General features: G+C 37.4%; 1 protein-coding gene across 1 annotated transcript in view; it reads right to left on the bottom strand.

Moving 5' to 3' along the window:
* The window catches only part of LOC122058224 (delta-1-pyrroline-5-carboxylate synthase-like), a 32502-nt gene extending 21997 nt beyond the window's left edge, over positions 1-10505 (bottom strand). Inside the window, exons 1-10 of the mRNA XM_042620804.1 lie at positions 10266-10505; positions 8091-8162; positions 7864-7967; positions 7364-7466; positions 7068-7229; positions 3764-4041; positions 3195-3345; positions 2852-3016; positions 2452-2529; positions 468-557 (exon numbers count right to left, since the gene is read on the bottom strand). Coding sequence (XP_042476738.1) covers positions 468-557; positions 2452-2529; positions 2852-3016; positions 3195-3345; positions 3764-4041; positions 7068-7229; positions 7364-7466; positions 7864-7967; positions 8091-8162; positions 10266-10325 — 1263 coding nt within the window. The 5' untranslated portion in view covers positions 10326-10505. The remainder of the gene's footprint in view (positions 1-467; positions 558-2451; positions 2530-2851; positions 3017-3194; positions 3346-3763; positions 4042-7067; positions 7230-7363; positions 7467-7863; positions 7968-8090; positions 8163-10265) is intronic.
* Between the last annotated feature and the right edge of the window lie 440 nt (positions 10506-10945).

Here is a 10945-nt window from a genome sequence, read left to right on the forward strand (position 1 = left end):
TTACCAGGATAGTGGGAGCTTGGAGAGCTCACCAACTCTCAAAACTGGCTGAGAGAACTGGGAAGCTCTGATACCAAGTTCAATTCTGTTGTGCAGAATAAAACCAAGTTTTGAGAAGGTGAGAAATAGCAGCAGTGTGGAAGAAGAGGTGAGATGGAGAAAACAACAAAACAATGGGAAGAAGAGAGGTTACGGCAGTCCACTTCTACCTCTCCCCCTTTTATATTACTGTCAAATAGAAGACTGGAAAGTACAGAAATACTTCATACATAATACTAATTCCTATTCAATACAAATTACATACGCATTCCCACAATAATGTTATGTCTTTTCTAATAATACCAGATAGAAAAAACTACCACCTAATGAACCTGACATGATCAAATCAATCATTTAACCAACCTCAATTCAAATAGGCTCCATGGTTTATTGACATGAAATAAATCCTCTTTTTTTTTTTTTTTTACCTGAACAAGAGCATCGGGACGAGACTCAAAAACAATCAAAAGAACACCCAATGGACATGAGGTCTTCTCCAAGATGAGCCCATCTGCAAGCTGGATGAAAATAGCACTCAGAAACTCAAATGTCAGTTACCAAAACAATGTAATGAACTAATGATATTTAATGAAGTCTACATTAGGTCAAACATTCAAGTGGAGAAATTATGTGATGCAGTATTTGGGCACTAGCAGCAGCACCAAGAGAAGAATAAGTACCTGTGGTTTCAGGAATTTCAGAATTCCTAGCGTCTAGCCTCACTGGGAATCCTATACCTACTCTACTATGGAGTTCTATTTAAGTAGAGTTCTGGTTCAGTTTCTTTTTTCTATTTCAATTATATTTATGTGTCCTACTTCAGGTAGGATTAGGAAACTATAAGTCAAGTCCTCTTATGAGTTGATTTTCTTTCATTATGTGAACTCCTTGTTGGTACAGGACCCCGAACACAGCTGGAGATTCTAGAGTCAGTTTAGGAGTAGTTTTAAGTCTGATTCTTGAGTCAGTTTAGGAGTAGTTTTAAGTCTTTCATTGGTCAATTAAGAAGCCAGTTTGATTCTAGTTGGTTTAGGCTATTTCTAGTGTCATGTTATGATCATATTATTTTGGAGTCTATATATATTTTTGTAACCAGCCATTAAAGACGTACGGATTTATTATTAATAAAGCATGTCACTCTTCTGTATGACTCAGAAACTGGTTGTGAGATTCAACCACTCTATTGGTGAGATTCTAAAACTGCAGATGTGATTCCAGCAAGGCCAGGTGAGAGGCTGGTCATATCTTCTTAAATCTCCTTTTCATTGTTCGAGTTCCTGCAATCAGGTCCAGTCTGCAACTTTTATTTCCCGCATACAGTTTTTTATAGAACCTGAGTTCTGAATCGGTCCCTATTCAGCATTTCTTTCTCAAATCAGACCTGAATTAAATTATTTTTTGGCTCTTAAAAATCTAGTCTTTAAACTGGGTCTCAGATTTTCCTATTCTTAATAGGAATTCTTTAATCTTGGCTTTTAGACCTGAGTTTTCAAATCTGGTTACATATACAGAAATCACACTTCATGCTTCATTGTATCATGGATTCAAAATTCATCTTTGAGCTGGTTTCAAGGAATCCTTTCCTTGGTAGGATTTTCCAAAATCTTCAATTCTGAACTCCAATGTTGATGTCAAAATCAGATTGATAATTCTGTTATTGTTTCTGAGGTTTATTGGTCACAATCTGTTTAACATAAGTTGGTCTCTTTAAGATTCTGGTTTCGTTTATTGTTCTGGAACCCTAAATCTGGAATCCTATCTTGAGTCTCCCATATTACCAGATCAGACCATCAGATTGGTCCCAAGTTTTGATATCATATTCTCCTTCCCAAATAGAGGACATGACCACTCTTTTGACCAAATCAGAATCCTTGATCTTCTGATATCTTAAATCTTATAAATCTGGTTTTTTTCACACTGTGATTCTGGTTTTTAAATGAGTTTCTAAACCAATCACTTTGTGGTCATTCATAACTGTGGTGGGGAGAACCTCAGAATGACCACCTCAACTGTATTAACTACCATGTATTTGACACCTTTGCCATTTAAGCTATCAGAATGTTGACCTTTCATCGCCAAGCAGAGGACTTAACTTTTACATTTCTGAAATACCTTTGGAATGAAAAACCAGATCAATATTTATAACTTCTTGTGGTGCTAAGTAAGCTCCCACATTCCAGACTTTGGGCCATGCTCTACCACTACCATATTTCTGCGTAAGTAATCACCTTTCACTTCAGTTTAATTTATTTTAAATCTTGAAGTAGAGAAATTAAATATTTACAGCTATGCCACCCACATACTTCAGAGGTTAATATAACAGCTATTCAGATCTACACTTTCTGTATTGTAAGTCAAAATATTAGTCTGCAAAAGGGAAAAAAAAATTAAATCGCATCCCCCTCTCCTTACCTCTGTTCTCTTCAAAACATGACCAATTGGTTCTTCCATATCTGCAATTAAACGAATTGATTTTGCAAGACTTGAGATCTGTAAAAAACCACACACTGGATTCAGCAAGATGAATATTTGCCTCTCCCTTCTTCGAGGATTTACTTCAGCAGAAATCTTAAACCCCAAGGGTAGCTCAGTTGGTAAAGACCAACTCCTCACAATAAAGAGGTCAAGAGTTCAACTCTCTTTGGGGCTAACTTATCTAAATAAATAAATAAAAACAAAACCATGCATCTAATCCTTCCAAAAGACCAGAAATAAATCAATTGAAATCATTCTTAAACAGTGTGACTATAATCATAGAAGGTCAGAAACCAGAGGTTGGAAAAATAACAATCTAAAACAGAACATATCTTGCCTTCCCAGGCTTCAGAGTCAACCGAGATATCAATGATTTCTCATAGCCACCCTGCTGTGCTTCAGCAACATCAGCTTCATTCTCAGCTTTGATCAAGTTTTCATTTGCCTCAAGTGCATCAGCGATGTCCAGCAAAATTTTCCTTCTATCTTCCGACGACAGGCTCTGCATCGAAGGCATTTATATAATATAAGCATGCATTCACAACACCTAGGCACTAAGAGGCCAACAAAGAATCGATATTGGTACTTGGTAGTTTAAAGTTGAAATAAATGGACATAAAACTGGATAGAAGATGCAAAACTCAGCAAAACAAATGCTGGTATTGTGACAATAAATCCACCTGAAGTCTTCTGGAACATTCCCTGGCTGAAACTGCCATCTCACGTGCACCAGTACCTTTGAGTGTAACCCACAAATGTGCATCTTGATGAAAAAGCGTACCAACATGTTCTCCTTTAAGTACTTTTATGATGTTGTCAGGAGCAAAGCCACTTCAGCATATAACGGAAGAGAAAATTAGAGCTCAACAGAAAAAATACAGGCCAACTGAGGAATAGTCTCGCTGAAGCATTGGTTTCAACAAATAATAGAGAGGGATTCCCAATCAACTTTTCCACTTCAATTTGGTGTTTCTCAGTTAACACATCATTATTCACACTAAGATTCTCTGGGAATACTCCCACCTTCATATGATTGGAAGATGGCATGATTAACTTATGTTGGATAATTTTCAGTTAATGACAAACTAAAACTGAGAATTGTCCTTCATGTCAAAATAACTGAAAATTCAGAGCTATCAATTTCATGATCATTTGGATTAAAAGCAGAATATATATATATATATATATATTCCAAGTACTAATATCTGATATTTTCATTAGTGGCACCGAGCATAATATAGAAGTATACCTCGTAATTACAACAGGGATACCAGCATAAGCTGCGTAGACAGCAGCTTTTACTTTTGCAGTCATACCCCCTCTTCCTACCCTAGATTTGTCCCCAAATGTGATTTCTCCTTGATGCTTTTCCTTTATGTATGTGTGGATTAACTTTGAATTTGGATCACTTGGAGGCCCATTGTATAGGCCATCTACATCACTCAATAAGACAAGAAGGTCAGCTTTCAGCTCCAAAGCCAAAAGAGCAGCTAAACTGTCATTGTCCCAAAATATGCCAGAAGAATCCTGCAAATAATGCCAAAAATCAGAAAAATAAAATACATAACTCAAAAGGCATAGGCTGAGAACCATCAATAACTGCTCCGGAGGTGTAAAATGAACTTCAGCTATAACACCAATAAGTGGGCATGGACACAAGGTTTCCAATAAAATTTGGGTAAAGAAGCAGCAACTCAACCTGGTGTATGCTGTCCAGAAAATAAGAGGTGTCTCTTGGAGTATGTGCGCACGAGCGCACGCGTGTGCGTGTGCGTGTGTGTGTGTGAACATAGGCATTATAGAAGCTCCAGAAGCAACAAACAAGGAAAAATTAAGATTCTAATAGTTCAAATTCTCCTCTAATATTCTTCCAGAGATCAACATGCAACACATCATAATGAACTAGGAAAACCTTATTGAAAAAGAGGCAATACAAATCAAAGTCAGATGACATTACAGTGCGATCCACTGAACTCCCAACTTTGCCTCATCAAGTGCTGGAGTGTCAGGCAATATACACCAACAAGAGAAGAGGTGTTGCTAGAGAGTGCCAAAACCAGGATCTTGCTTAACAAAGTAAAGAAGTTCCCAATAACCCAGGATCTTGCTTAACAAAGTAAAAACGTTCCCACAGTATTGAATCTAATGGTTCTGTAATAATTTCCTTCAACTGCCACTTTGACTCAATTGAGCCAATCAGCAAAGATGAAAACTTTAGAGAGAAGGGCCCAAAAAAAGGTACAACCTCAGGTCCCAATAAGCCATGAGAAGGAGAAAAAAATTCCACTATGATCTTGAAGATCCCAACACCCCCCCCCCCAAAAAAAAAAAAGTGGGCGAGCCTGTGGCACGTCATTTAAGCTACACTATTGCAACATGTTGATCACAGGTTGAAAACCTGGAAACAGCCTCTTCTACAAAGCAAGGGGAAAGGTTGTGTGCATTTGCCCCTCCCAGATCCTGCAGTAGCAGGAGCCACATGCACTGGTGTTGCTGTATATCTTGAAGATCCACAAACCCAAAGAAGCCCAGGTCCCCATGAGAGCAGCCATTGAACTTGAGCCTGATCACATCCTCAAACATCTTTTCATTCCTGCACTCCCAAACCCACTACAAACAATTGCATACCTTAGCATATTCCATAGAATCTTTCAGTAGAAAATGGATATTTTGTATGATGAAAAAGACAAGAAGATATGGGAACCACAGCGATAGACAAGATCAAGAGAAGGTTATGGGTTTTGTCTGATATTCCCATTACATACGAGAATGCTCCAAGGCAGCTAAGGAGTTTAATGGTCTCAACATCACACAAGTCAATATTGACTGACAATCAATTATGATTCCGAGTAAGGTTGCTGAAATTTTTGTGGCTACATGAACCAAAAGAAATAGAAGAATATTCTGATAGATAGTGCATTAACAGAGAATGTTAAAATACAAAGCATTACTTTTAAATATTGCGAATGTTTGACCAAGGTCCATGACTTAGGAGAAAGTGTAGGCTTCAGTATGTATGCACACATTAAAAAAGTAAAGAATAGACGAAGATAGCAATTCAAAAATTGACACAAATACCTCAGAACCCCATTGTTATTCTTCATACATGAGAAAAAAAAATCCAATCCACAGATTCCCTAATATATCATTTAATCTTGTAGAGACACCTTAACAATTCGTTCCATCCTCTCATAGCAACTTCTAAAAGTCCTGTGTATTCGAAAATTCAAATTCAAGTCCTTTCAAACTAGTAATCATTGGTAACACCAACCACAGCTATTCTTCCTATACGTTGGCTGTGAATGTTAGTTTAATTTGTTGAGAATTAATAACTAGGTATAGATCATAACCCCTAATTAATTCCACTGAACCTAATAAGTGGGAATTCATCATAATCTTTGGTCTAACAATAAGATTTTTAAAACAATAAGTAAGAATCTATTATCACATCCATCACATTATGGGTCACCATTCACTTAATCCAATAATTCGATTGGGTAATATAGGCATACACATGTGATCTACACAGCTCCCTTAAGAAAAAGGAATATCACCCACTTATGGTCCCCACCCCTTCTTTTTTACAGAATAAACAATGGACAACCATCCTCTCTTTCTCTTAACTTGCAGGTGATCATTATGGGTGACTACCAAATTAAATGAGGCATCCTGAAACTAATGAATGGTGCCCCTCTCTCTCTCTCTCTCTCTCTCTCTCCCCCCCCCCCTCTCTCTCTCTCTCTCTCTCTCTCTCTCTCTCTCTCTCTCTCTCTCTCTCTCTCTCTCTCTCATGTCTCACACACACACTTGAACATCTCTGTCTCACACACACACTTGAACATCTCAAGTGCTTGTGGCCTCTCAGTTCATGCATCTCAAAAACCAAAATTAAAGTTTATTGATTCAAACTAATAAAAAACCGTACATCACTTTTCTTTTCCCAATAATCCAACGATGGCCTAGCATCTTTTTATGGATGCATAATTAAAAAGCTTAGAAGAATGCACAAAGATTCTGGCACCTTCAGGCACATAGCCATAACTCACAAGAAGGATTTAGCTAATGACTGATGGGCTTGATGATAACAGAAAAGTATGACTCAGTGGTTATATCATTATAAGAATTTCTATAAGTTCAATAAAAATAGGTACTTAGAGAATTTCAATTTCAAGGAATTCTATTTATCGTTAAATATCAACACAAGCAAGGGACTAAATTCATTTTTTGGTCCTGATTTCAGTCCATCCAGGGCAATATCACCCAATCTTTGCAGACATTTAGTTCCATGTCATTATATTACAAGGCAATGGAAACAACAGTATAAGGAGATTGTTAGCGGTCAAGTCCCTGTATGACAACCCCAAAGAAACTGTTTCAACAAATCAAAAGATTGTTAGCGATCAAGTCCCTGTATACCAGCCCCAGAGAAACTGTTTCAACAAAGCAAGGAACCACCCCAACCCCACCCCCACCCCCCAAAAGAAAAACCCCAAATTATCAAACAGAGCAGTAAAAGATAGAAAAGAAAAATCAATTATGGAACATTAATATACCTCATATGGAGCTCTCCTGGTACTGATTGCATCATTCTCATTAAAAATGGGTATAACCCTCAGATTCAACAATGATTGCACTGTTTCAGAAATCTGCAATCTGAAATCTGGATCCCTAAAATCATTATCAGTCACAAGAAGCTGCGATGATGACACGTCCAGCTGTAATACAGAGAAACCTATACATGTTCAAAAGAAAGCTACTAACAGATAATAGGGAAATGAAAATTCTTTGAAAGAAGAAGACAAAATGGAAAATAAAGGAGAAGGTGGATTTGTAAGAAGGATGAGCAAACCTGACTGAACAATGCATCATAAAGAGCCATAAGACCACTCTGACCAACTGCAGCACACGCCTTTCCATCAAGTTCAACTTGTGGTTTTTGGAGATCAGCAAAGCTGCAAAAATGCATATGTGCACACACACACAAACACAAAGATTCTTTCAGATAGCTCATTTCCCTGTGCCAAACTCTAAAAACCAGGAGTACTGCAAACAAGTATAATGACATTTTGCTTCATTTTCATACTATCATACTATTATAAGCAGCAAAGCAAGCAAAAAATAAACGAAATATATAAATGAGTTGCTTCTGGATCCCAAACAAATGTTTGTCTGATGTTTACCAAAACCAAAACCATGATTACTTTAATTAGATAAATATCAAGGAACGAGTTATGCCTACTTCAAAAAATTAAAATGTAAGATTCAGGACTCTTGTTCAGTGGAAGAGTCCAAATTGTTGATTCTATGCTAAAGTGTAATATATGACAACATAGAGAAAACTAAATGAACCTGCTATTGACTAGTTTCCTGTATCTTAGCCTTTGGCGGCCAACACCAACTGCACCTGATGTCACTAAAATAACCTCAAAGCCTTGGGTGTTCATTTCTTTAATCTGCAGGTGTTCCATCCAGACAGAAAAGCTGTAAGATCTGAATCATGCCACAGGGACTGACGAAAGAGATAAAAAACAAATCCTAACATTATATAATAAGCAAGGATGACAAACCAAGCATACCTGCTCACAAAGTGCTCCCATTCTTCCCAAGGCTAGTCTTCCATCACCTCGGGTAACAACTGCTGTTCCAACCTTTCATAATTAAGACAAAGAGTAAGCAACCTCGAATTTGCGAAAACCATATGTAACCACACCACACCAAGACCCCCCAAACAAAAAAAAAAATAAAAAATCGACCCTTTCATAGATAAGGATATGTTAAAGAAACGCCAGTACCATTCATGAGTTTTGCACCCAAATGAAAATTGCATCAAAATTGGAACTTTGCACGTTAGTGAAACCAATGTCAATGTTTAGCAGAATTGAGGTTCTAGCGTCAAAAAGTCTAGAGGATTAAGCACTTATTCTATTTAACATAACTGTCATAGTTTCCTTCAGTTTGTTTTAGTCCTCTTTATAATAATTAAAAAAAAAACTTGTATTATTATTAAAATGCACCCTAAAAAAAATTATTAAAAAGCAATAACAATGTAAAGGGAAGAACTTGTATACAATTCTGTGGAAATAGTCTATCAAAAGAAAACAGCAGCTAAATTGTTTAATACGGCCAACCTACCTTGGTCTTCTGTGATAAGTCATTTAGGAGAACTTAACACTTTTCCTTATTCTAATAATTAATCCCACTTATTTCCTACCATCTGCAACTTCTTCAGCAATGGTATGACCCATGGTCATCTAACATGTGAAAAGTGGCAGTATTTAGAGGCACTGAAGAATTAAGATTAGTCCCTCTGCATCAGAATTTCTAACATTACATTTAAAATGTTAAAAGGCAGTTTAATTTTAAGGGCCCGTTTGATAACGTTTCTACCGTTTCTGTTTCAAGAAACGGCAGAAACATAAATTTCCATTTCTAGAAATAGAAACGGAATTGAAGGTGTTTGATAAGTCATGTTTTTAGAAGTCGATGATAACCAGTGAAAGAATTGCCACAAGTCGTTTCCAGAAACGGCGAAACAAGTTGAACTTGTTTCACCTGGGTCGTTTCTTGAATCATAAATAAGTAAAAATTTCTATTTCTATTTCTAAAAATAAGTGAAACGAAACAGTTTTATCAAACGCTTTTTTCTCCGTTTCTGCTGTTTCTGGAAACGCGTTTCTTGAAACGTTATCAAACGGGCCCTAATAAGAGCCACCGCCGCAGACAAAATATCAAAAGCAGCGTCAGGCCCTGTGAATTGATTTCAACTAATCCTTCATGATATTGGGATAAAAGAGAGAAATTCGCATGAGATTGCCAGAGTTAACCAGAGCAATCCCAAGTTATTCATTCCCTGTTTCACGCTGTAAGCATGATAACAGATTGTACAAAAACTACCATAATCCCACAGAAAGATAAGATTCCCCATGTGAGATAAATTATACTAGTAGAAGAGTTCAAACAGGGGAAAAGGCAGTAAAATTCGTTCACTAGGCTGCATTGTCGGAAACAACCATCATACAAGTGAGCTGCCGTCCACCTCTTATTCTAATCCACGAGACTCAACGACTTCTCGGTGGCCCTCAAGAAGCTAGAATTTGAGGATTTAGAAATTTCCAGGCATTCTCAGACTCAGCAGCCGCCTTATTAGCAATCAAGGCACAGGCATACTCTAGGGATCAAGGCTAAAATTCAACTCGAGAATATCTCTTCTTTGCACATTTGTAGAGACTCTAGGAAGATCATAAAGTTTCTCCTATGCCAGGATTATGGGATAATACCCCAGAGATGTCTAGATATTCCCATTGCAACTTGTTTGCTGAGCTTATGTTTCAAGTACACACATTTCCCTCTTCCATCGTCACCACCACCCCCAACCAAAAAAAAAATACACAGAAGAAGAAAACAATTCATTAATAAAACCTTAGAAAAATCTTAAAACTAGATTAGCCCTCTCCCAGATCTCTGACATCAACAATCAAGCTTCAATTTTCCATGAGGCATCTATATTAATCTAGGAACAAATTTTGTTCAAACTTCCATTAAAACTCCAAATAAAACCACCGCCATGTCCAAGGAATCAACACTCGTATAAAAATTGAATTGAACGGCAAAGAAAACTACTCCAATCTGCCTCAGACATCATTAGATGCTTCACTGCAATAGAAATTAAGGATAACGAAAAGAAAACCAGAAAAGCCCGATATTGAAAGCGAAAAGTGGAAAACAAAGAAGAATATGAGAATGCATGACACCTTGACGATGACACGCTTAACGTCCTTGACGAAAGCCCGCGTAGGATCGATGGAATCCATAATCTTCGATTGAGAGGAAGCTTTCGCCTCCTACTGTTTGGATGGGAGAGAAAAAAGCAGAAGAGAGAACCAAGCAGCAGAGAGGCAGTGGGAGGAAGAGAGTGAGGGTGAGAGTGAGAGAGTGAGAGTGGGAAGTGAGAAATATTCAACCATGCGTAGTCATAGCTCTGAACGGAAAAGAGCGAAGAGTCGGGGTGGAATTAAATACGATGAGCAGACGGCGCTCGCCACGTGGCCACAGCAACGATATCCTTCGCTGACGGACGGCTTAAGTGCTATGAGATCCGTGTCACGTGGGACTCCGAACCCTATGTTTCTCTATTGGAGAGCAAGTTTTATCTACCGAGTCGACTGACATCTCCATAGGGTATCTTTTGGATTTTTGTTTTTTTTTTTTTTTTTTTTTTCAGTTAAGATGATGAAAATTTGGGAAGAAGTGGAATCAACAACACTTAGATTCTATTTATCCGAAGAAAAAAAAAACAATTAAAGATTTTTTTTTGGTTGGGTGTATCAATACTTTAGGAATCTGGTTATGAGAATACTTAGATCACCAATCATTTAAGTGTATATAAATGTTTAGGGAGTTTTTTTTTTATTTTATTTTGTGAAACAAAAAA

Source organism: Macadamia integrifolia, chromosome 12 (genome assembly GCF_013358625.1).
Source record: "Macadamia integrifolia cultivar HAES 741 chromosome 12, SCU_Mint_v3, whole genome shotgun sequence".
Lineage (NCBI taxonomy): Eukaryota > Viridiplantae > Streptophyta > Magnoliopsida > Proteales > Proteaceae > Macadamia > Macadamia integrifolia.